Below are 27663 nucleotides of genomic sequence, written 5' to 3'. Positions count from 1 at the left end.
AACTGGGAATAAACCTGTATCTCTTTCTACTGTTAAAAGCGTCTACAAGAATCTTATCTTTTTAATCGAGTTACTGTCAAAAAAACATTGGCCTCTACATTATGAAGAGAATAAAGCTAAAATGAGACCTTGCTAACAGTGATTGGGTGTAAGAATGCTTTCATAAATTATATTGCAGTGACAATCAAAGTTCAAAATATTTGGTTTGAAAAGAACAGTTTGTGTTCGCAGAAACGATAAAGAAAAGATCCTACCAGAGAGTATAATGCCTATAGTGAAGCATGGTAATGACTCCTCAAAAGTTTGGGTTTTTTTCTCCAGTTCTGGATTTGAAAATCTAGTTAAATTTGATGGTATAATGGTTGAAGTTGGTGGTATAATAAAAAGACAAGAATAGAAGACTTGAGCAAAGTGCAGCTTGGATTACACTTGAGCAAAGTGCAACTTGGATTACAATTGCATCGTGCAGAACTCTTTTTCCAGAAGGATGTGCTTTTAGGAAAAGCTTTTAGAAGAAAGTCATAAAGAAAAACCTATTGAGGAAGATTTTATGGATGAATTGATAGGGAACTTTTGGGAGATTTTTTGGGAAAGAGAGAAAGAGAAGATTTCATTATAACATACTTTAGGATGGTTAACTATCTATTTACTTTTATTTTTTATTCTACTGGAAAACTGGGTTATTCTCTTCATCGTTTATCTGGTACATGTCGGTCATAACGTCTAGATGCAGTGAGACTCACAGAAGCTAATAGTTCTGGTGTTTTGAGGACATTGTGTCTGTTGAGTGTTCTCACCTTGCTTCCTCAGGCCTGTAGATGATCAGGCGCGGGTTTAGCTTTTTAAAGAAGTTAGTCAAGAAATGTTAACGCTTCTAGGTATAGAGAGGGGAAGGAGAGGGAGCCCTCTTCAAACGAGGGGGCAAATTAAATTTGCCTTCTCGTTTGTTGAGGGGACAAAATTAAGTTGCCCCTCGGGTTCAAAATTTTTTAAAAGATACCACTTGTTTACAAACTCTTACAAAAAGGCTCAAGCGATGTTTCATTACGGACGCTAAAACGGACATCCACCATTGAACCTGCTCAATCAGTCAAGCTTTATTCTCTCTCCCATTTTCGTAAAGTTGTCGTAAAAAAATCTCTTTTTCTTTTCTACAAATACTATCATGATCACTACTTAAAGGAGCTACTATCTCTATATCCATCAACTAAAACTCATTCTCGCTATTTAGCAAAGTCTGAAGCACAAATTATTTCACTCACCCCTTTTTATGAATTCAAAAAAGAAGCATAGGCTTACACTAATTTAGATCGATTAGAAAAAAAAATACAACACACTAATTAAAAACACTACAATAATACTTCAAATTTAATACACAGTATAATTAATTTATGACGAAACAGTCACAACAATCTTTCTACTTTTAGCAACTTTTTAAGTTCAGTTTTTAATTGATCGTTAATACCTAAAGGTTAATACCCATTCCTTGAAACAAATTCGTAATTATACTTTAACTAGTCTGACAAGTTTAACCTGTTATATTTTGGTAATTTACAGAATTTTTTTTGTAGGAATAAATTTTTTTTCACAAATTAAACCAATCGCCTAAAAAAAAGCGTATTAAAAAAATTGTTACGAAACAAAAAAACTAAATGTGTGCCATGGTACCCCACTCTCCCCTACATTATTTCCGAAACAATGCTAAAAATAATTAAAATCTAAATAGTCACACAACATATTATTACCATTTATATAACAAAAATTATTATTATTAACATGAAAGATACAATATAGTAATAACATAATAATATACAATATAGTAGTAACACAATATAGTAATACTATGAATATTAATCGTAAACATTGGTAAAAAATGTAAACAAATTTGCGATGCGTCCGGTGATCAGTTATCACTTACCTTAACTGTATTGAAGTCATTTCTTTTCCTAAGCTGCTGGCTAATGATCAATAAATTAAATTCCAAGTCATGTAAGTTTACTAAATTAAAACCATATTTTAACAGTTAAGCAGGGTAAATTGGGGTGATGAAGCTGAGTAGATCGTTTAAAAAGGTAGAACTAAAAAAATAGAGAACATAAATATTTGATAAAATAAATCATATTTAAGTTTGTATAAACATAATGCTCTTAATTAAAATATAAAATATACAATACATCAAAAAGTAAAACCATATATATTTTTTGAAAATAAAAACTGATAAAATCCTTTTTACCAATTCAAGGCGTTAAGGTTACTAGAGAGAAAAAAAAAGGTATATTATAATCAAAAATTTCAAATATTATTTTATATTAAAAAATCTAGTTAAAATAGTTTTATTTTCATAATTTTAATTTATTTTACTTCATATGTTTTATAAAATCTAAAATAAGAAAAAATTCATTTTAAACTTAAATAATATTTAAAAAAAATAATACAAACATTTCACTTTTTTTTCAATCAAATTCAATTAACCTGATATGTTGGAAGAACAACATATCAGGTTAATTGAATTTGTAATATTTATACTTATTCTTTGTCTTATATTTATTACATAATCAACCTTGTTAATTGCTTGTTTGAAATTGAAGAACGACTGACCACTGGAACTTTAACAACACAATTTGTTCAGAAAAAAGGTTACTGTATTGTATTTCAAAAAAAAAGATTTTTTGCTAATATGGCGCAGACACTAGGTATTAGGTAAACTAATTATATATAGAGTAATTTTAATCAAAATTTAAAACAACTTAAAAAGCATTTAACATAAAATATTATAAGTCAACTAAAAAATTAACAAGTAAAAAAAACTCGTTAAAGAAAATGAATAATGATAAAAGAAAAATGGTTAGTAGTTTTTATCTGTAAAATTTAATCTACGATTTTTAAGTGCAAATAAGTTAATAACTTTTTTAACATTAGGTTCTATCTCTTGGTGAATATGCAATAAAGCAAGACTGTTCATTCTCTCAAATGACATAGTACTTCGTGTGTAGTTTTTTAATCGTCTCATAGCTGAAAATGATCTTTCACACGAAGAAGAGGTTACAGGAAATGTTCCTAAAATGCGAAGAAAAACTCTTAAATTTGAAAATTGATTGTTTGGAAAACTTTTTAAAAAACTTGAAATATTATCTAGTGAGCGAATTTTTTCTTGAGCCCAACAGCTTTCCCACAAATCAAGTTCTGCCCTTAAAGAAATTGCACATGGTAAATCTGTTGAATAAAAATTTACAAAAGATTGAAACTTAATTTTCCACTCAATTTTTTTAGAAACATAAGACATCATTTTGTCTGGAATAATAACCAAATCATCATAGCAACCAAAGCTTCATCACGAAATCTGTTATTAACTTCGAATAGGAGGTGATCGATAAGTGGTATGGTTAACGATTTCTTAAAATAATCTGAAGTTAAACATCAAGGAACATTATTTCTATATATTTGACGACTTGATACTCTTGGTTTAATTTCAGCAACATTAACTTTAGAAGCAAGACAAAGAATTCTACCATACCACTTTATGTGGTAATCATCTATTAAATTTCTAAGTGTCAACATGCAACTTTTTAAAGCTGAAATAGAACTTGAACCATCACAAATGTCAAAAGTTTTAGCTTGCAACATTTGTGTAACAGGAATAGTGTAGTCAAGAATTGTTAGAGTAATCACTAAAGTTGCAATAAAATCAAAAGTGGTAATGAGTTTTAAAAAACAAGAAGCCTGTGATGAAGTTTCTTTATTGCACTTTTTTTCTAAGTTCATGCTTATTCCTTCAAGACAAAAAGCAATAGGTACAAACAGACTTTCAAAATTATCCAACCCAGTTATGCGTTCAACCCATCTTGTGCGACAAACATCAATTAATTTTTCTTTGTTGCAGAAGGACAATAGATGTTTGGTGATAGCTGCTTCTAATAAATTTTGTCTTGACTCAGAAAAATTAAAAAAATAAGACAATTGTTTTACTTGCTCGATCACATTTCTGACTTCTTGTAGTTTGCATGAATTTGCTACACTAAAATTAAGACGATGACTATTTTTCAACAGTAGGATGGTGTTGGGAATCATCACGATGACCTGTGAAAGTTATATTGAGACGGCCTATGAAAATGATTGATTCAACAATTGAACGCAATTTGTCCCGATATAAAGCAACCTCCTTTTCATATTCTTTATTAATTAAAGTATCAATTTTTTGAAAACTTTCATCCATTGTATTTAAAGCTGCTAAAAATATGGTCCAGGTTTTATAGTACAGCTAAGTACAGCTTAGTACAGCTAAGTGATGTTCATTAATCTTTCCTTTTTTCCCATAACAATGTCTATTAAAAGCACTAACAGCATCTGGCCAGTGCTTTACAAGCTGAGAAAATAAGTTTTTTAAATCTACTTGATTTCGAAGAGTATTTAAACCCAAACAAAAGACAAATCAGACAATATGCTCCATCTTCAGATGGTGAATAACTAAGCCATTATAATTGCTTTAACCAGATAAGTTGGAAAGATTGCCCGTTTGTTTTTAGAAAAGAATAACTTTAATTAGGCACAAAAATATTTCAAATCAAGTTTTTTATTTGCAAATCGTTTAAAGTAGATGCCTTTAAACGATAGCATGCAATATCATATTTACTAGAGAATTCACTTGACAACTTATTTGTATTAGACTCTAGTTTAAAAATTTTGGTAGACAAAAACTTTTTGTTTTTAATTTTACAATCATTTTCATTTAAAGGTAGCGAAGTGTTCGAAGAACACTATTTTGAATCTAAAAAGGAATTGAAGACACTATTTCCGTGACAGGATGTTATAAGTTTGTTGTTATTAAGTTCATATAAAAAAGATTTATTAGCAATAGTAGAAATAGTTGGTTCTTGATTAGTGTTGCATTTATCTGTAAACAAATTAATTGTTAATTGTTTATCACAATTTATAACTTTTTTTACATAAAAATTTACGCTTCAAGCATTTCTCATCTGGAACGAAAACTAGAGGTACATAATGATTGTGGTTATATGGAAGTGGAGGATTTGATCCTTCAAATTAAAGCAATAAACTCAGAACATTTAATGATGCAGAAAAAACACGAGATTCAATTTTAAGATTAAACATAAGTTTATATTTTAGGAGAGAACCAATTGTTCTGTAGTAACACTGAACTTCTTTTAAACACACAGTTGAAAGAGCAAGGACGCAAAGAAAACCAGAACATACGAGTTATTGACATATATGTAATGCTTCTTCCTTAACAAGATCATCTTTTAGTTTTCCTGAGTCTACAGAATGTGTGGACACAGACACTGCTAACAAATTATCTATTGATGAAAACTCATTTGGATACTTTAAGCACAAGCTGACAATCGACGGGTGATTACTGTAAAATGAGGGATTTAAGTATAAATCAATTGCTGTTAGAATTCTTAAATCCATTACCAAGCTATTATCACCGCTCAAACAAATTGAAAACGAACTAAATAGACAATTACCAGTAAATTCAGATCTGTAAAAAAAAATGAATAAAGCTTTTTAATACACAGGAAAAAAGATCCAACACCAAAGCTTTACGTAAAAAAAATTTTATTCAAGTATTTATATAAGATTGATTAAAAAAAAAAAGCAAATCAATTAGATCAAGGCAAAAGATAAATTAAAAAAATGATTTGCTCATGCCAACTTTCTTGAAGCAATTTTAAGTCAAATTTATTATAATTTTTAAATGTTACGATTATTATTATGATTATTATTATAATTATTATCATGATTATTTTTATGATTATTATTATGATTATTATTATGATTGTTATTATGATTATTATTATGATTATTATTATGATTATTATTATGATTATTATTATGATTATTATTATGATTATTATTAAGATTATTATTATGATTATTATTATGATTATTATTATGATTATTATTATGATTGTTATTATGATTATTATTATGATTATTGCTGTTGTTACTATTATCACTATTATTATTATTACTATTATCATTATTATTACTATTATTATTATTGTTATTATTATTATTATTATTATTATTATTATTATTATTATTATTATTATTATTATTATTATTATTATTATTATTATTATTATTATTATTATTATTATTATTATTATTATTACTATTACTATTATTACTATTATTATTATTATTTTTATCATTATTATTACTATCGTTATTATTATTATTACTATTGTTGTAGTTGATATAAAGATAACTTGGCCTAAAGTTATGCTACCGAACGATGAAAAAAACCTCTAGTTAAATGAACTTAATAATTTTTTGGACTCTCGTTTGCCGAATAAACGGGCCAAGTTAGACGCAAAAATGTTTTGCCTAACTTGACCTGAAATTACGTTACCGGAGAATAAAAAGGAAACAATTTAATAAGAATTTATACGATTTCGGAATGTCGTCAGCCAAATAAACGGGCCAGGTTAGGCGTGCCTAAAATGGTCCGAAAAATATGTTACCGATAACAAAATTATAATCCACTTTAAAAATATTTCTTAAATTCGGAAGCTGGTTAAAAACGAGCAAGATGGAGACTTTATACTTATAAAATTTCTATAGATATCGCTAATTTACACCCAAAAATCACAAAATATTTGAAGAATGCATTTCTTTAAAATTAGAAAGCTTTTTAATTAAAGAGTGTTTACAAAAAAAGATGTTAGTCGACGCGCCTAACAAGTCCATCCCAAAACCCGCCCCTGATAACAACAACCGATCAATATTACATTCTCTAAAACAGTAAAGCACAACTTAACAAGAATATTTTTTATTAACAAATTGGGTATGTCAACTTTATGAATACACTTCGTTTTAATGTACAACACAAAAAAAAAAAAAAAAAAAAAAAAAAAAAAGTGACGAAAAGCTAAAGCTCTTTTTCAGGTGGCCCTACACACTTTGAAATGGGGGGATTAAAAAAGACATTTTAGGACCAGTTTTTTGCAACTTTGCCTAAACACAGCTCCCTACCTGAACAATGTATTCTTCCTACCAAGCATTAAGTTATTATTTTAGTCAACAAAAGCAGTAATAACTTTATCTGAAAAGCAAACAATGGTAAAGGTTTGTCACAAAAAAATAATGAAATATAAAAAACATCGCATGTAATATATAAGAAAAAAGCGTCGCGTGTCTTTATTAGGCAAAGTGTTAGGAACGAATAGCAGAAACAAAATTCCTCCAGAACTTATCATTATCTTTCCATTTATGGACCTTTTTTTTTAAGGAATCCGGAATTGCACACATATCAATTGATATACAGATTACACCCTGACCATGCAAAGCTGTTTGCAGTTCGCCTTTACAATACTCACTTTCAAAATAATCTGTCGACAGAACAGCAATTGTTTTTCGGCTACTATGTATTCCATCTGAAATATTTTTTGCTATATATTCTCCTGGCATAAAATCTCGAAAATCTAAGCAATATTTGATATCTCGACTATCAAGTTCACAAAGAAGAGTATCTTTTACCCATTCACGATTTTTGGAGCTGTAAGATATAAATACTTCGTAAATAGGTGGCTCTCTATTCAAACTTCGAAACGACGTTTCCTCTAAAGTAAATTTATTTGTTTGTTAATGAAAACACATTTGACTTTTATAAACCCTTTATATAAAGAGTGATCTTCAAAAAAAAAAAAAAGTTTTTCTTATTTTATAGCACTCTCTGTTCGGGTGACATTTTTAGTATGTAAACTATAAATTTTGAGATTTGTTGTTGTAAAGAGGTTGCTCAACGATTTTCACTTTCAAAAGATCGTTATCAATGATTCCTATTAAATATGCAGATAACTAACTTCTCAGAATACAATAAAGCAAAGAACAGAAGTAATATTTAATCACATGCATTAAAATAGAATTAATGCGATTCAAAGCTATGCTCTTCAAACCTTTGCACCAGCACACTCTTCTATAGCTTTGGGAGTTTATGTATATGCTCAGATTAGACTTTCAGCAGGTATTGTATTTGTTTTTCATTTTTAGTAGTAAACACTTTAAAACCTTAAATCAGTTTGATCCTAAGTTTGGCAAATTCACTCACAATTCGAAGGTTGTAAATGAAATTGCCATATAAGAGAAGACTTTCTTACGCTCATTTTTTTTTTTCTTGAACTTTTTCTCTTACAGTCGTTTCTGGCAATATCTTTCTAACAGTCGCTTATTGAAATTTTCTGATTTTCGATTCCCGCCATGTGGCTCATGCTTGTAAATCGTTGGAGCTTTAAAAAAAAGCTATTCCGGTCCAATGGATGAAATGGGATTTGCATTTGTAATATCAATCATCTAGTCAATATCTACCAGAAATGCGTTTTTATTTGCTATTTGAGTGTCAATCTTTGAATTCTTATTAAGTTTAGTGCATATTTCAAAAAGTTTTTCAAGTAATTTTGTTGTTTTTCTTTCAATCAATGTAGACATAAGCCATATTCCACATGATAAATACCTCCCTGACATCATGCCTCGCGCATTAACCAACTTATAACAAACAATAAGCATATTTATGAGGGTGAAACAGAAAATAATGTTGTATCAAAATAATGTGAGTTTGTAATTAATAATGACAAAAAAGTATCGAAACTCCTTAAAAGTATAAAATTGAGCAACCTCTAAACTTCAACAAATTTCTCAGAAACTTTGCAAGATTTATTTTTTCAAAATGCAGAAAATGAAAGGGTACCATGCTCAACTTTACTATAAAAAAAGGATTTGTTCAAAGACTGTATTAATATATCTATCTATCTATCTATATATATATATATATATATATATATATATATATATATATATATATATATATATATATATATATATATATATATATATATATATATATATATATATATATATATATATAGATAGATAGATAGATAGATAAACATACACACATATGTTCATAAACTAAGCGTTTTCTACCATAAACTTACCCTTATTCAAAATTTCTTCCATACATTGGTTGAGCGAAACTTGTTTGTTTCTTTTATAATAACAGGTACAAGCTTTAAACAAGCCTTGACTTCTCAGGTCAAGTTTTACAGAAAGGAAACCTAGAACCATCATTATAAAAATGGTCACTATAACAATGCCAACAACTACTTTCCATGATATCGGCAGTGTTGCAACGTCTGCTTTGTTATTTTCTGTACTCACTGCTAAATAAAAAGAATAACTTAAAACGAGAATGTATTTTGAACACTCCTATAGCTGTTCAGGAACGAAAGTTAGAGTTTTTCAACAGAATAAGTTAAGCTTTGACCTACCCTCTTGAAGAAAATGCTTCACTACACCGCAAGCTTTATCTAACAAGACGCAAACTATAGCGTCCTTAACATATTGAGAGGACAAAATTGTAAGACTTCGTTGTAAATAAACAGTGGCTTTTTGATCAATTCTATTAATTTGACTTTCAGTCGGATTTAACAAAAACGTCTCACTGCTCTTTATTGATATGTACTCGCCAGAGATTTTGTTATAACGTTGAAAAACTATTTCAAGAGAAGGTACTTTAACTTGCTGAATAGTTATTTTCAGCTTGCAAATTATATTTTTAGCGGTTCCTTTATGCACACTGTCATAACTTTGGTTGAAGCTCAAAATTTTAACTGAAAAGTAGAATTACTTTTATCACAATGACATAAATATCTATAGTAAATGATCTTATTTTATATCGATTATTGCTTTTTAAAGTTTATACTCACACGACAAAACGTTAATACGTGCTTGCTTCTCAAGTGGGTGTGTGTCATTACTTTTTGCAATACAGCTAAATGCTGCATTATACTGACATGATTCGATAGGAGAAAATGTTAAAAGAATACCACAGGACAACTGGTAGGTGTAAACATTTTTCCACGAGTCATTCAATTCTTTATAGCTTTTTCCATCCAAAGTTGAAAACTCCAGGTGATCTGGATTTACTTTCGAATAGCAAAAAAAAGAGCGATGATTGTTTACAGAAGAAGATATTCTATTGGTTAATAGTATTTTCGGTTCATTCGAGGAGATCATTTCAGCTACAAAAAAAAATTGTTATAAAGTTATCAAGGTCATGGCTAAAAAGTAAAATATACAGCCTAAGGTCTACTTAAGGTTTCTTTTCAAAATAAGAAAACAGAAAAAGTTATTCTACCCTTGAAACTCTCGTGAAAATGAGTCATGCAGGTTTACAAAGAATGAAGATATAAATATAACTATAATGATATTTTACAAATAATATATAAAAATAATGATAATGCTGTGTAACTAAAGTAAAAATATTTTTGAACAATATCTAAATTTAACTTTGATGATTTATTTGTGTGTAATAAAAGATTTGATGAAAGTTTTACATAAATATTGCAAAACTAACGTATATCGATTATTGAACCTTCTTTAAAATCACCATTACAGCTAATATTCTTATCACTCATATTAATTTCATTCAAATTAAAACAAACTTTTTTAAAAAATCAATTGTAGTTAGAACCTCAGAACTGAGCAATTATTTAGATGTGCTGTAGTAAATAATAGGAAAAGAAGCTGACTCATCCCATTTTTCGATTGAATTCCAGCCATAAGTAACACATCCACAGAAATCATTTTGTTACTAAAATTACAACGGAGCAATCAAATTTATCTATCGTAAATGCCACTTTTAGCGCTAACCCTTAAGCAACCATCAACAAGTAGTAACTTTTTAAGGAACATGCTTACAAAAAGGATTAGTAATTTAAGATGAGCGTGTTTGACATGCAGCGGAGCAAGTATGTGTGAATATGGTTAAGTAAGATGAGTTGTTGCAAGTTCGTTCCGAACTGTTATACAAGATATACTAAATCTTAAATTTACTTATTATGAATTATTTGTATTAGTTAATATATCAAGTGAGGCTTTAAAACTCTCGTGACTATTTTAAGGTTTAGTTTGCATTTTTATATATTCTGAAAATCCATTCGATAAATCTATAATAGAATCGCTTTTATACAAAAATATTACAAACACAGTTTCTAAAAGATTTAATGCAAGAACCAACTTCATTAAATTATCACCATTAAACCTAAGTATTAAATCAGGTTTTTTAACTTAATTTTCAAGTATATCACCAACATGATCATTAAAATCGTAAACAAAATCTTTATCCTGTTATCCTATTGGATTAACTGGGTTTTCCCATCAAATAAAAAGCGGAGAAACTCATTAAAGGATGATAGTACTTTGTTTTGAAACAAAATTGTCATTATTATTGTTTAATATTTTTTGAATTGATACTTTCAGTATTAGCGCTCCGCAGAATGGGTCTTTTTATAGTTATATCAGGAATACGAAGTGAATGAAGATAATTGATAAGTTCCATCTGACAATCTACCAAAACACTCGCTATATTCACTAAATACATTTTATATCTCAAGTCTCCAACTCTCCGAAATGTGAATGAAATCATTATCAGAAGTGGATTTCCGAATGTAAGTACTAAGCCCGTTGTTTAGAATCTTAAAGCTAAAAAATAGCTCCAATAATACCAGTGAGTGTTGATAAACTAAAGCAGTTGCTATCAAATACTACTTGATATACTTTATCAGCTTGTGTAAGAGGTAAAGTTTATGATGATCCATTAGGCAGCGCTAAGCCTAAAGTATAAGTAATCTTAAGAAGTTTATTATCAACATAATATTTAGTAGCAGCATCTTGGTTATATGTAGGATTAGATGGATTGATATTATGTCAATTTTCCCAGCTCATATCATATTGTGGTTGATTTGATCCATCTAACGTAAATTAGTTACTTTGTTAAATAATAGAAGTAATTACTGCTTTAGTATCATCGTAATCGTTAGTTACGGTATCTTGTACTTGTTAAAGCATCTTTGCAATTTTGATTTATTAAATTATCAGTATTCTTATTATTTCAGTTTATATTTTGAGTCCGTTTTGTTTACACATAAAACATTAAAAATCTGTTTTCTAAAATGTCTGATAAATCAACCACCATAGTATTAACGTTTACTTTAGATGCAGGTTGAGTATTTGCAGTTGGATTAGTTGTAGGTAAATCACTTATTATATTATCTCCCATATTGAGTACTCCACTCAAAGTACACCCAGTTTTTGCTATTAATGTCTGCATAATTTTAAGTAGCAAAATCCTGAGAACTTGCAGAAGTGATTGCACTAGTAATTTTGAGTTTATACTCAGTGCTCTTTGTCATAAAATTTGTATTTGATAGCATAGATATGAGTTTAAACATCGTTATTTGTTGCAACATCTTTATTTGTTAGATCTACAACATTTGATGTGATCACTCATGTTTAACCCTCCGATTCATAATATCACCATATTTTTTAATTAAGTTTTTTTCTATGCATGATTTTGAAACATTTTATTGTTATTACAGGTTTATATTTGTCACTAATGAGTTGCTCAACTTGAATTTTTCCTAAAGGGCTGAAATATTTCATTATTTTTAGAAACACGTTATGTCCATTAACATATTGAAAGTTTTGTTTATCACCGTTCTTAACAAAAGTTTCAGTCTATTCAAATTTGTCGACTGGTATTTTCATTATGCAAGAAATTTTTAAATAATTTAGCGATTTAAAAAATTGTTTTTCTTTTTATTAACAAAGCTGTTAATAAAAAGAAAAACAAATGTTACACATAATGGATCCTTCTATTTGCAACTAATGTTGGTCAAACATCATGGCTAATTTTTCTCCTCTAAAATTTAACATGTTTCCATCTTAATCAGTCAATGTGATACCTATTCGATAGATTTTATACTAGAAGAATGGCAGAAAAACCAGGTTTGATGGAGTTTCAATAATTTTGTATTCATTCAGATAATAGATTTGAAAAAAAGGAATAAATAACATAAATGTTGAATCATCTACATGACTATATTTTAAGACTCAAAACCGATGAGATCTAGTGTCTTCAAAATCCGTTGATAATAATTTTAAACACGACAAACACGACAACAGTTTCACCGTAGTTTGATTTTCTGATATAATTATATAGTATGACCATTTTTCTCCATTTGTTTTTACATTGGATCACCATCAAACTTTATTAGCTGTTTTCTCAACAAGTAATGAAGTAGTAAAGAACCTGTTTGAACCTGTTTGCTTGATTATTCTCAAAAAATCTTCATATCTAGACCTCTAATACTTCTTGGTAATAATGGATTACTTTGATTTTTGTTTAAAGAGTCATTCCGTGAATGTTGATTAATGTTCATTTTATATGTGGATAAAAAAAATTACATCATTTAGATAAAATGATAATAAAAGTTGGTGAAATTGTGTAGGATAACAAATAATTATCTAAATTTGATCTTAAAAAGCAGCTGAAGATTCAACATAGCCCATTTTAATTTCACGGCTGGGTTTGTTGGTTTTTACGGAAAAAAATTTGGAGGCTAGTTTAAAAAAAAATTTGATAGATTTTTTACAGAAATTGCTCGAATAATAAAAAAGAAATTCGGAAGGGAAATAATTATTTAAAAATCTTTTTTGTTTAAAGTAATATAAACATTCATAAAACCACAAAAAAATATTAAAAATGTAAATACTGTGACTAATCTAATAGACTAATCAAAAAGGTTTTTTTTTGGTTCTTTTGGATTTAAAGGCAACAATCTCCTTTTTTTTCTTTTTCTGCTATTAAAAATCATTTGCTTGTTGTTGAAGTATAAATGTTTGTAATTATATTGTTAGTAAACATTATAGTATTATTAAAATGCTGAGGACACATAAAGATCGTTTCTCCTCCACATTTTAGAAGCTTTCTGGCAGCACATCTGATATTATTAACATTTGAAATTTCCTTTAGCTAAATTTAGTTAAGAAAAGCTATGCAATTTGCAATGGATCCATTTGGAACTCCGTCTCGTCGGATTTTTCTCGGTTTTTCGGAGTTTCGGAGTTCAAGAGAAATCGAGTAATCTCGATGGAACTTCGACGAGTTTTTTAGAAAATGTCAATTTTGCTTGTAAATTAATTAAATTCTTATCTTATTTCTACGCTGCTATTACAATTGTTCGTGTTGCTTTCAAAATATAAGTGTTCTCTTTGTTCAATATCAACACTAATTTACATCGCAAAGCAATTAGTACTGCACAGTGGAACAGGTGGTGGTGGTGGAGGAAAAAACCTCAAAAAAAAGGCTTATGCTATTCAAAACCATATAATAAAACATAATCGTACTTTTTCATTGTACTATTTTAAAAACTCTTTTGAATATAATAGTATCTTTTTAATAATAGAAGTTTTTAAATCCAAAAAAATCGGTTGCGGTATAATAAAATGTAATGCATAATAAAATATCTTTTTTTTCTGAAAAAAGCAAGAGTTTTTTAATTTTTAAGCAAAGATATTGTAAACAGTAACTTTTAAAATATTAGGCGTGTGTGATATAAGTTAATGTATTTTAACAATTTAATGGTTTACCTTTACAAAAAAAAATTTTTAGTCAAGATCATTATTTACAATATATACAATAACTAGTCTTAAATTAACGAGGTAAGTTTTAAACATATAATACTTTTTATTTTACAATAATGTCAGAAATCGTATGGTCAAAATAATATTGTCCACCATAAGTCTTATATTCGGCCCACTGTGCATTGTGGCGAAATTGTGTAATAAAATGTTATGAGTGATAACAAATAATTATAATTAATGTTTAATTATACTTACCTATTAGAATAAATAACTTAATAACTTAAAATGTGATAACTGATCACAACTAAAATAAAATTAAAACGTTGGCACAACGTCGGAAGCGTTTGTTTATTCTAAAATAAACCACCCAGCAGCCACACAACGTTGAAATAACTTTGAAACAACGTCGAAACCCTAAAATCAACCATATATCAACTTTGAAAGAACGTTGTAGGGGAGAGTCGCCGATTATGGACCACTTTTGTTGCAGAGTGTATAATTCACTCACTTTTGCTTAAATAGTTAACTTTATATTGTAAACCACTTCTTACCTTCAGTTGATCATATTATATGAAGCTTGTAGTGGTTGATTTATTATTAATTATAAAATGTGTCAAAAACGTAAGTGGTCCATATTGGGGGTACTTTAAGCTTGTGCTCCAAATATGGACCATTGAGGTTCCTATTATGGACTAGTTATAAACGGTTTGACTTGGTCATTTAAACAAATTATATACACACTAAAGATAGAATTATTAGAATATAAATACTCAAGAGTATGTAAGCTTCTAATTATTAACAGGTTTTTAGATGTCCTTTTTGTAAAAAAAAAAAAAAGTTATTAAGTTTAAGCCAGCCACCATTTATTTGATTCTAATTCTACCAGTCTCATGCACATGTATGCATACACTCAGTTTTATTTATAAAGTGTTTTACTATTTTAACATTTAGCACACACAAAAACATGAATACTGATGTGTAATAATATTTCAAAATTTATTTACAAAGTTCACAAATAAAGTCACAATCTGAAGTTCCTGCGCATTCTTCATGTGCCCATCTTTTGCAGGATCGACAGCATATCACATTTTCTATGTTACATTCTCCACACATAAAACAAAGCCATGAACTTTCATTTAAAATACTGGTACTAGTTGTTGAATTCATTTTGGGTTTCTATTATTCTTCACTACTTTTTCTTTAATTATTTTTGTGTTTTTGGACTTTTTAACTTTTGTGTTTGTTTTTGGACTTTCCTGTAGGAACAGCTTTTTATATGAACTTGAAGTAAGAATTTCTGACTGTTCTTTGCGATACTTCCTTTTGCCTGCACCCTTTGGGGGAAGAACAGGGACCAGTCTCTGAATTGGAGACAAAGCCCGGATGTAAAAAATTAGTGCCTCATAGTGCCCAGAGTTATTTTCAAACATGGTGTACTTCACTGTGATGGGGTTACCACTATGTTCTTCACCATACATCAGCACATTCCTGTTTGCATTGTGAATCACAATTTTTGTTTTCAGAAGACAGGAGATCTGATTTATCTCCCATTCTCCCACAAACGAGTCTGGTTTGGAAATGTGAGCAATACGCTCTTCTAACAAGTTAAAGTGAAGATGCTGGGGTTGGTCAGCATTTAAGGCATCCCCATGCATGTCAACAGACAATATTTCCAAATTAGATATCAAATGGCTAACAAGCTGATTACGAAGTGAGTCAGCCATAGCAGTTTCCTTCAGATGAAGCAGTGGACTGACCAGCTTGCCGTTTAATCGCTGAGCTGACTGAAGATCTGGTGTTGTGCACACAACAACTTACCTAAAAAAACATTTCCCATCAGAGTAAAAGGATGAGCAAAAAATTTTCCAGCACCTGTGGCAGAACTGTTTTGGAATGGGACGTTTTAACAGCCAGTGACACTGGGTGGGTCACATAAGTTGTTGGTTTTGGAACCATCTCATCCATTATGCCTGGAAGTGGTGGCACACCCTCCTGGTCTTGTGCTGGTCTAGTTACACATATCAATGCTGGTATCGAAGCTTCCTGGGCTTGTGCTGGTAATGTCCCTGATATAAGTGGTGAAGACAGCATGGTCTCGCGGTCTCCTGCTTGAGAAGCGAATGATGGCGCATAATCCTGAGGTTTAAAAACATCTCGTGTGCATGGCCAAATTCCACACGATGCAAAACCATTAATTACTGTTGACATGGTAGCAGCCTTTGCATATGCCAGATGAAAAAGATTGGCCACCTGATATGAACTCACTGAACGTCCTGGATTTAGTCTCAGCCATTTTTCCACCTCCTGGTCGTAGTAGACTTGAAGGGGCTTAAAAAAAGCTTTTAGGCCAAGCACGCGCTGGCATTTCTTTTGCACGGTTGAAATACCAGATTCATCAATATTGTAAATGTTATTGGCCTTGAGGCAATGATCTTTTATTAAATTTTCTAGTAAATTAAAAAACCTGTCAACAACCCCCCAGGTTGAAGCCGCTGGCTCGCGACATGGAAGTAGCTTCTGGTTGGCGGAGGCAGAGGTCAGGGAACCTGGTTAAAAATTTGTAATACCACTTTTTCCCAGCTTGACCTTTATCCTTATTGAATGGGTGATTTAAATCCTTGTGTTCTGCAACTTCAAATGCCAGAGTCATTAAATCTTTCCTCGACATTCGGAAAAACATGGCCTCCAATTTTAAAACTAGGTTGTGTATTTCTAGCTCAACATCCGCAGGAAGGATAGTACTTCTGCCTAGCTTTTTAAAGCCGTTAGCAAACTTGTTAGCATTATCAAAATGCCTCTTTAGAGTTGCTTTGGGGATGCCGTATGTGGCTGCACATTTGTTCAAGCCAATATCACCATTTCTGTACGCCTCAATAGCACGTTGAAGATCATCATTAGTCCAGCAGCCCCTGAATAAAAAAAAAAGATTGAAATAAATTGTAGGATAGGGCAAAATTTTAAAAATAAATTTGTCTAAATTTACCCACTACAATCTACCACTACAAATATAATACTTAATAAATATTTATCATTATTTATTATTATTAATAGGCTATTATTATTATTATTAATTTAATTTTAATCATTAGGCCTATAGCCTATAACTATAATAATACTATAATATTAACAATGATTCTTAATTATTTTTAGACCCTTAGCCTTATAATTATATCTTAACTTATATTATTATATAATTATCTAATTTAAATTTAATAGGTCAATTATTGTAATAGTAAATACTTAGTAGATCTATAATTACTATAATTAAATAATTATAATCTATTATAGATTCTATAGTCTGGCTATAGTCTAGTCAAATTTCAAATACTAATAATAATCAAAGATTAAAATAAAACATAAGATTAAGATAATTTAATTTATTAATAGCCTATGATAAAATAATAACATCCAAGAGAATAAGAACTTATGTTCCCCAATATGGACTACAGTTTCCCATCTTGAACCACTGGTCCATTTTAGGGACAGCAGTTGGTCCATATTGGGAGTTCCACATGGGCATTTAATTTTACTAAATAAAACCAAAACGATGTCATTTGGAGCAACACGCTTGTATTTAGTAAGAAATGAAATGAAAAAGTTTTCCATTTAGCATAGAAGCATTGTCCTGGTTCATTTATTTGTAGAATGACACACAAAAAAAAGCGAGTGTACTTTTAGAAAAAAATAACCAAATAAAATACTAACTTACCTTTTTGAAGTAATCTTGCTGACCGCCATCATTGAAATGCGATTTAACTGAACGGAAGTCACTCTTTAATGCTACGTTTCCAAAATTTAAAAATAAAATCGCATTTATTTGTTTCATCGGTGGTCCATAAAAGGGGACGGTCCATAATGGGCGACTCTCCCCTATACCTGCTGGGTAACGCTTCCAACGTTCAAATGTATGAGTTCTAGCTCGGATATTGTTAAATATTTTAGAAGTCATACATTTCATATTACTAATGCAGTCGGAAACCTGCATGTAATTAGCCATTGATATAACACACTTGATTGCGGTTTTTAAAAGGATTTTCCAAAAAATACCCATATACTTGAAGATAATGAGATTAAGATATTAAATGATGTATTATGATTTAAAAGAATTTAAAATCTTTATACGATATCGTATGAAAACTTTATGTTAAATCTTTTAAACTTAACAATAAAAATTTTACATTGGCGTGTAAAAGATATTAAAAAACCTCAATTATTTGATCGACACTAACATTTAACATATTGATTTGATGAAATAAATAATTTTTTTTATAATACTTTTCATATTATAATAAAATGAGGTATGCAAATGTAAATGTTAGAATATCTTAAGTGCAAATGAAAAAAAAAGAAAACTCACTGACATTAAATGGTTCAGGAAGCAATCGTTTAAATTATAAATCAGAAAAGAATCCAGATGAGAGAAAAGATGGAATTGCCTTTACAGATGCACAAATCAAAAGGGCTTTAAAAGCATTTAAGAATGGTAAAGGAGTTACAATTAAAATGAGCGAAAGCTAAGAAACTTACAAAAATTGAAGGTGTGTTTTTACTTTTGTTAGCTGGAATAGCATCTTCTCTTTTACCAGCAATTGCAAGGACAGTCTCACCAGTAATTGAAGAAGGTACTCTATCTGGTTTGCTAGTGCTAGTACTCAAAAACTTATTGTAAGTGGAATAATTAAAAAGAACAAAGATGAACTTGGAAAAGGACTCTATCTTAAAAGTGGTGGATGGTTTTTTCAAGAATAAATGCGATGGAAAAGATTGCGTTATCTATCTCCATATAATGTAATTGGAATTGGAGGAGAAATAGGTGATGGATTGTATGTTAGCTATAAAAGAGAGAAAAATTTTTTTTTGGAAAATTACTATTTACAAATTTATCCATCCTCAAGAAGTAAAAACAAGACTACAATCAAAAAAGTGCGTTTAAGAAGCCGAGCAGATAATCGAAAAACCTGCCTTAATGAGCTCACCAGCTTCATAGGAGGTTTATACTCAAGAAGATATAAAAATGCCAGGTGAGAAAATTATGACTTGTCAAAATGCTGTGGTGTGTACACGTCAAAAGGATGTTAATCATTTCTTCAAAATATACTTTAAAACGAAAAGTAGCTTTACAAAGAGAGACATTTCTTGATGCTGATTTTGCTACTAAGAGCAATTCGAAGTAGCAAAAACAACTTCAAGGGATGATGCTTACTTAGTCTACAATGGCTTGGGAGTGTAAGATAATAAAGATGCTAGGAAAAGTGAGGATATCTTGTTGCAAGCTTTTTCTTTGAATGCTTACGCAGAGTATGAGTTGTTAACGAAGCAGAATTCTAGCAATGAGGAAATAGTGAATATTTTTAAGGCGGATCTGAAATGCCTGGTGTGAGCTATTAAGAATACGAGATGTCCAACAACAATTATTTTTAAAAAATTGGTTTCGAACGGCCTATTGGAACAATTTAGTGATGTGACGGTTACAAGATTTGGTGGCGAAGTTCAGAGATGTTTTCGAACGGTAACAGTTCCCTTGAGGTTAGCAATATCTACGCTTGGGATCAGGTTTTAGTGGCAAGTTTCCGACCTTCTTGAGCAAATGTAATGCTTGGAATGAGTTCAATACGGTTGCTATGCGGGGTTACCATTCTTTCTTAGGGTAAAACAAGTTGTTTTTTTTTTGAAAGGGTGGGGGTGGGTGTGTGTGTGCGATAGATAAAAACAGAGAAAAAAAAATTACTTTTTGAAATCAAGATGTGCAACCAAGAAGCAGTATTAAATGGAGTGGACAGGACAGTTAAATGGATAAGGAGAAACGGAGACGATCCGAATCTATCTGCGAAAACAGTAGCTTAGTACACCGTTCTTGAAGTGTTTGGCAAGAGTATGAGAACGATGTACGGGAGTGGATAAAGCAAGAATGGCTAATAGAATATAAAGAACAAACAATGGGACCACCTAAGGGCCAGCTAACGCTAATGACACTGGTTCAATGCAACAAAAAAAATATTTGACCGCTGCTAGAATGGAGAGAAATCGATAGGTCTATCAAGGCATTTACGAGATATTCGGTAGTCTATGCTAAAAAGTTGATGCAGGGCAGAAGAATGGGTTACAAACCAGTATTTATCTACTTGCGCAAAGCATATCTCCACTTGGAAGCAGATGAGAGATTGACCGTATCAATTGGTAATGCTAAAGGGGAAACAATATTATTTTACTCAACTTGGCTTAATGTGGCACCGATGATCATGAAATACGTAGTGAGTGCAATTGTTGAACAAGATGAAAAAGAGAAAATAGGGACATTGACCTACGTAGGTAATATGTTTGTTGATGCGAATGAAGTTAGTACGTTAGAAAACATTTTTCAAAATATGATTTGGAAAGTAAGGACGAGGAAAGGATCAATGGTAGCGGAGCGTGAGTGCTCAGACTGACCGTGAAGAGGGTTAGCGGAAAACTGATGTGGTGGAGAGGCAACCGGCTGGAGAAAATTCCGTTCGTGGAATTTTTTCCTGCTGGATCTCCGTATGTAAACAGTTTGTGGGTCATAGACCAATAGGGTTAGTTGCGTGTTGTTTGCAGTATTGTTAAGTTGAAGCTGGTTTTTTTGAAATTAGGGTAGGATTTTAAGGGGAATGATATTGGGGAGAGGAGTCTGCTGGAAGATGTATGAAAGAGGGTGGGAGAAAATCACCCTGTTTGTTGAGAAAGGGAAGTACATAGTGATTAAAGTATGAACTAATGGCAGCTCTTTGGCATTAGGAGTTTTGTGCAAGTTGGTGGAATAACTGATGAAGACGCAACATGGCGCGTATAGACAAACCTGAAGTCAACATAAGTATGGCAGAGCTGGACGTCGTATTATGCGGTGCTAACATGGCTTTGGGATAGAAACTCAAAAAAATTCAGTTTTTCACAAACTCCATTTTGGTGTTTTACTGGATCTCTGATGTTGTGTCTAGGCTGAATTCATAAGCGTCAACTGAACTGCTAATACAATGAAGAGTAAACTTGTTCCTTGTGTTATATATAGTTAAAAGGCGGTTCTGGCGCATTGACCCTTCCCATACTTAAGGATGCATAAAAAATGGTGAACACTTCATATCATGTTCTTGGACAAAAGCAATACTTAAGAGTCGTCTTTAAAAATCAAGAAGAAGTATAAAAATAATCATGTTATTTCTATACCAGTTCTTCAAGATGCCTGTTCTTCTTTATTGCCTTGTTTTGTAATGTCCGATAGCCAAGGTGTGAATTCCGTCTTCTAAGATGAATCTTTTGTCGTCGTTAGCGCTGAGTGCTACTTTGTTGATTTCTTCGGTGTAGACATCGTGATGACGTGATCGGAAGACGTTCATGGTGGTGAGTTTTTCTTGTTTAGTCATTAAGCAGTCACCACAAGGTATTGATAACTTCTTGAAAGTCAAGACCTTCATTCAATTTTTTCAAGACGTAAAGACACAAATGGCCACAATAAGAAGTGTTACCAAATTGCACTCTTTCACTGTTATAACAAACCGGGCTTTTCAAGTAGTCGACCAGCTCAACAAGAGGAGGCTGAGCATAAGAGTCGAAGCTGTATTTTTTGTCACCGTCTTTATACCAACAGACCCAATGAAATCCATCTGTGCTAGAATCTCCTGTGTTGACAATTCCACATTCTTTTTTCATTGTCTTTTTTGATAAATCATCCCTCACAAAAACACCTCGAAAGTTTTTCAATTTTAACTGTTTAGCAGCCTTTATCAATTGAAAGTTAGTTAAAGCTTCATTAGGTAAAACAATTCCTTCTACGTCAATCCATTGAAAGTCGATCATTTTTTAATTTCTTAAAAAGTTTATCCGAATTTTTTAACAAGCGATTTTCATAGAATAGCACCTAAAAAGGGTATGCTATTAAAGGGTGAGTTAGGTCCGAGTAATAATCCAGCTCCAACAGATTGATAACCTTTTCCAGTTTTAATGAAGAGTCCATCACCGTGAACATTTTTAGTCCATGGGGTGATAAACAATCCTTCTCCACCTAAAGTTTTTATCTTCATTCCTTTTCCATTTTTGCTCATGTAAAAAAGACCTCGCCCAGCGATTCCATCCACCATGGCAGAACCGGCAGAGGCTCCAACACCTGAGAGCAAACCAGTGGCAAGAGCAGGAACTACCTTTGTGGCAAGAGTGCTACCTATCATACCTAATAACGGTAAAAGAGCTCCGATGAAACCTCCTTCAACTTTAGAGTTGTGTGCAAGTTGTCTTTTACTCAATTTAAGAGTGACCCCTTTTCCAGCTTCATACGCTTTTTTAATTTTGTTCAATTGCGCATTAGTGATAGCAAGAACATGTTTACCGTTCAAGTCTTGATGAGAAAGCTTAATGCTAGTATCGGTTTTATCATGCATGGCTTTTTTAATTTTATCAGATTGGCTCTGCGAGATGTTAATTTTGATGTTTTGATAATTGCTCATTTTTTATGTATTAAAAAATTATTTATTTCACTTCTCGAATATGATATCGTATTGTAATATCCTCTCCACGAAAATCAACCAAATCTCCATTCTGATAAATGATGCGAGTAACCATTGTTGAAATTTCAAACAGTTTAACAGGAAGATAAATCAAATGCATTGGTCTCTCGATGATTTTATAGCCTGGACTAACATTTGGATAAAACGAGTAAATGCAATTTAATTGGGTTCCATTAATATAGGATGATCCGATCACGTTGTTAACGATTCTGATGGTGTTAATGCTTAAAATTCTAACAATATGATCCGACTCGTATTCGGAATTGGAATTTAATTTTCTTTTAGTAAACCCTAAAACTGAAGAGATGCTGTTCTCCACGTTAAAGTCAATCAAATAATTCAAGCCAAGTTTAATGGTTGATTTTAAAGTATTAAGATTGATTCCAATTTGAAGGTTGTTTGGAGAGTAATTAATTTTATTTGCAATAATATAACTTCCACGTTGAGCTGTTTTTATCGTGTTTAAAATGGACTTTTGCAGATAGTCGTTGATGTCTTTAATTTCATAGCTTCCATCAGGAACGATAATGGTTTCCCAATGAGCACCATTGTTCATGCTGTATTTGAACGAATTGTTTTTACTGTTTATGTTTGGAATGCTATTGTACGTTTCCAAGCCGAGAAAAGCCATTTCATAACTTTTTCCTTCGTCAAAAACGATTTTATCCAAAAAATCAGTGGTGATAACACTTGATTTTCCATCTACATCGATTATTATACCTGTCATTTTTTTAAATAAGAATTATTTTTTAAATTGTTTTAGAAAAATAAAAAATTGTCAAACCCGCTTCGGTACTTTCCCTCGTTCTTTTTAGAAGAGAGATCAATAACGGCAAATCCGTGAGGTTCATTCCAGCAATGATTGCAAAAGGCTTTAAATTCTTCTATTTTGATATCGCACGAAACGTGATCTTGATAAATGTGATTAACGCTTTTTTGGTCTTGTTTAAAGAGGCAAATAAAGTTGGCATTTTCTCGGATGGTATGTCTTGGAATCTCGAAATAGTTTTGAGCGAGATAAAAGCAGTCGACGTTAGAGTGTCTTCCTCGGATGTAATATTTTTCGCACTTGTTTTGATTGGTCAATTGCAAATCGTCAAAGATCATCAAATTGTTTTTGGTCGAGTCTAAGGATTCAGGTTCAGGCACATCGTCAGCAGTTTCAAAGAATTGACACTCCATATCATCATTGTCGGAATATTTTTTTGAAAGATCGTTAATAACATCTTCATGGATTAAATTCAATTTTTCCATTTCGTCTTGTACATCATCCGTTAACAAATCAACAATATCCTTTTTAGGAAGTTTATTTTCGAAGGATCTTTTGAGTATTTTGTATTCAGGTTGAAAAAGGGATTTTCCAAAGACATACAATCGGTTGTAATCTAGCCATCCCGGTCTGAGAAGTAGATTGAGCAGCAACGTTGTTTTTCCATATCCAGACTTTCCAACGATGATTCCTCGAATGCTTCTCGGTAAAAGCTTGCTGTTGTTTCTTTTGGTTTTCCCAATTTTACACGACAATTTCATCACTTCCATTTTTTATATTTAAAAAGTTTTTATATATGTTAAAATGTACTGCGTTAAGTGTAGAAGAGAGACTGAAACCATTCACTTGAAAAACAAGATCACAAAAAACAACAGACCTATGTTGAAAGGGACTTGCAACTCTTGTGGGATAACAAAATGCAAGTTTGTTTCTTCGCATACGCCCAAAGGATCATCTTCGCATGCGGTCAATGGAGGAGACTTGGTGGAATCGATCAACAAGCTCTCTAACAAAATAAAACTTCCATGGGCAAAGTTTCCAGGAGAAATGCACGTTCCAGGGATGAATTTTGCAGGACCTGGAACCAATTTAGACAAAAGACTCACTTCCACGGACATGTATCAAGATTGGAGCAAACCGGTGGATAGAGTAGACAATGCTGCATATCACCACGATTTAGCTTATAAATATTTTAACGACCGACAAAACAGAAATTTAGCAGATCGAATGATGCTTGAAGAAATGAATTCGATTCCCAATCCCACTCAAAAAGAAATGAACGAAAGAAAACTTATCGCTCCCATCATCAAAGCCAAAGCTAAATTTGGATTGGGTGTGAGTGATTTGAAATGGACGGATCAGCTTGCAGAGGAGCTTCATAAACCGGTGATTCATCATTTTAAAAGAAGAAGGGTGATTGTAAACAACATTGATGAAATATGGGCCGCAGATTTGGTGGACATGCAATCGTTTTCAAAATTCAACAAGGGCGTAAAATATTTGCTAATGGTGATTGACGTGTTTTCAAAGTATGGATGGATCGTTCCGTTAAAAAGCAAAACGGGTCTTGAAGTGGCAGAATCGTTGAAAAAGATTTTTGGTGAAAGAAAATGCGTCAAATTGTGGGTAGATAAAGGAAAAGAGTTTTACAACAAGCACGTGAGAGCGTTGGGTGTGCAATTGTATTCCACTGAAAACGAGGAAAAAAGTTCTGTTGTAGAGCGATGGAACAGAACGATGAAAGAGAGAATGTTTAAATATTTTTCAGCCAACAATACCAATAAATATATTGACGTATTAGATGAGATGGTGAAAAATTACAACAACACAAAGCACTCTTCCATCAAAATGACTCCATTGGATGCCAGCGATGAAAAGAATAAAGGTAGGGTATGGTGGAATCTGTATGGAAAGGATCAAACATTACCAGCAAAACCAAAATTTTCCATAGGCGATCAAGTGAGGATCGTAAAAAAGAAGTCTCATTTTGAAAAAGGGTATACGCCGAGATGGACTGAGGAGGTTTTTACAGTGTCAAAAGTTCAGTATACGAATCCGCCTACGTATAAAATCTCTGACGCTAACGGTGAAGAAATTCAAGGCACCTTTTACGAGCAGGAGATGCAAAAGACGCAACAAGACATATTCAGAATTGAAAAAATCATTCGCAAAACCAAGAGCAAGTCGTTAGTCAAATGGTTGGAATATCCAGACTCGTTTAATTCATGGGTGGATAATAATGAATTGTTAAGTTTGCAAAAATGATCTAAAAATTTGTTTTTAATATGTAAAATGCATGCTCCTCACAAGTTTTTTAGAAATGTTGTATCAGCAAAAGTTCACAGTTTGGATTTGCAATTAAAAATTTTGGAAGAGAGGGTTAGAGAGTTGGAGGAAAGAAGACCGAGTAACATTATTGTGTCTACGAAAACGTTAGATCATCCACCTTATTTCAACGTTAACGAACAATATGAGATTTTTGCCCAGAAAGACATTAAATTTGTTGCTCTCTCACATACAATGATAGCTTTATCCATTGGGCTGAATTTGGAGAAAGGTGTTGCAGTGATAACATTAATGAATAAAATTACTGATCAATTGAATTATAGAAAAAACGAAGTTATCATTTCAGAGTCTGTAGATGATGTTATTATGGACGTGAATAGTAACAGCAAACAGGACGTGATTGTTAAAAAAGGAGAAAAACTTTGTAAGATTAGTTACATTGATTTAAAATAGTTTTTTTCGCTTAATAAAAATGGAAATATTGAATGAAAAACTTTATCCAGTTCTTCCATCAGCTCCTATAGAAGAAGGAGGGCATGTTTACCGTCTTCATAAAATAAGCGAGATTCAGAAAGAGATAGAGAGTGAAAAAGCAAAGCGAGTTCATCTCAGCAAAAAGTACCATCGCGTTTTCAGAATCATTTCGAATGTGGACAATACGATGCAAGCCTTATGCATTGCTTTAGGTGTGACTGGAATAGGACTTTTGTCAACCATTATTGCTAGTCCTGCAGCAATTGCGTGTGAAGGTGTAGCTATTGAAATGGGGTTTTTATCCATTGTAGGAGGACAGGTTAACAAAAAACTGGCATTGAAAGCGGAAAAACATGAAAAGATCAAAGTGTTGGCCGAGTCTAAATTAAACACGATCAGCGAACACATTTCCAAAGCGTTGATAGACGGAAAAATAAGCGATTCAGAGTATGAATTGATTTTAAACGAGCTTCAAAAGTTTAAATCCTTAACAGAGGAAATAAGAACTAAAACAAAAAAGGAAATAGATGAAGTTACTAAAGAAAACTTGATTCAAAAAGGAAGAGAAGATGCCATTCAAACGTTCAATAACCTTTTTAAGAAAGGATCAACGTAGTCGTAAAACCAATTTATGTTTTTTTTCCACGTATTTTAAAAAGATGTTTTTCTTTAAAATACAAGACCCAAATAAAAGGGATGAAATTGTGAAAGAAATTAATGACAGAAGAAAAAGAATATATCAGGATAGTTTGAATGAAAATATTTATGATGCGAATTTTCAAGCTAATTTGAACAAGCCTCTGATTGAAAGCAATGAAAAAATGATCAAAAGCCTGTCAGTCGATCAAAAAAAGAAAAGGCCTTTCGAAGTGAACAAAGTTGGAGATAAAATGTACATTGGAAAAAGGGAGGTGAAAGTGGATGTAAATGATATCATTGTTGGTGATGAAAGGTATGAAGGAACAAAAGGTCTTTGGGAGCTGATGACTGAATTAACAATACCAAAGAGCTATACCGATGAAGATTTGCAAAATTATGAAAAAATTTTAATAGATAGTGATGCTATAAGATCTGATTCGCAACCGCATAAACCAAAATCATCAAGAAGACCAAAGTATCAGCAACTTATTGCTCCTATTTGGGAAAAAATGATGCGTATTGAAAAAGGTAAAA

General features: G+C 31.5%; 1 protein-coding gene and 1 pseudogene across 2 annotated transcripts in view; both read right to left on the bottom strand.

Moving 5' to 3' along the window:
* Positions 1-4556: 4556 nt before the first annotated feature.
* Positions 4557-7025, bottom strand: LOC149883514 (uncharacterized; annotated as a pseudogene).
* Positions 7026-7041: 16 nt separating this feature from the next.
* Positions 7042-27663, bottom strand: part of LOC149883513 (uncharacterized) — a 37401-nt gene continuing 16779 nt past the window's right edge. For both annotated transcript variants that reach the window (XM_090097507.1, XM_090097508.1), the window contains exons 6-9: positions 9726-10040; positions 9288-9629; positions 8955-9179; positions 7042-7583 (exon numbers count right to left, since the gene is read on the bottom strand). In XM_090097507.1, coding sequence (XP_089953633.1) covers positions 7177-7583; positions 8955-9179; positions 9288-9629; positions 9726-10040 — 1289 coding nt within the window. In that variant the 3' untranslated portion in view covers positions 7042-7176. The remainder of the gene's footprint in view (positions 7584-8954; positions 9180-9287; positions 9630-9725; positions 10041-27663) is intronic.

The sequence above is a fragment of the Hydra viridissima genome, unplaced genomic scaffold (assembly GCF_058129835.1).
Source record: "Hydra viridissima isolate aposymbiotic clone 2 unplaced genomic scaffold, HvirCarnegie_v1 scaffold_9, whole genome shotgun sequence".
In the NCBI taxonomy this organism is placed as follows: Eukaryota; Metazoa; Cnidaria; class Hydrozoa; order Anthoathecata; family Hydridae; genus Hydra; species Hydra viridissima.
The sequence above is the reverse complement of the archived record's forward strand: the minus strand, read 5'-3'. Positions and strand labels throughout refer to the sequence as shown.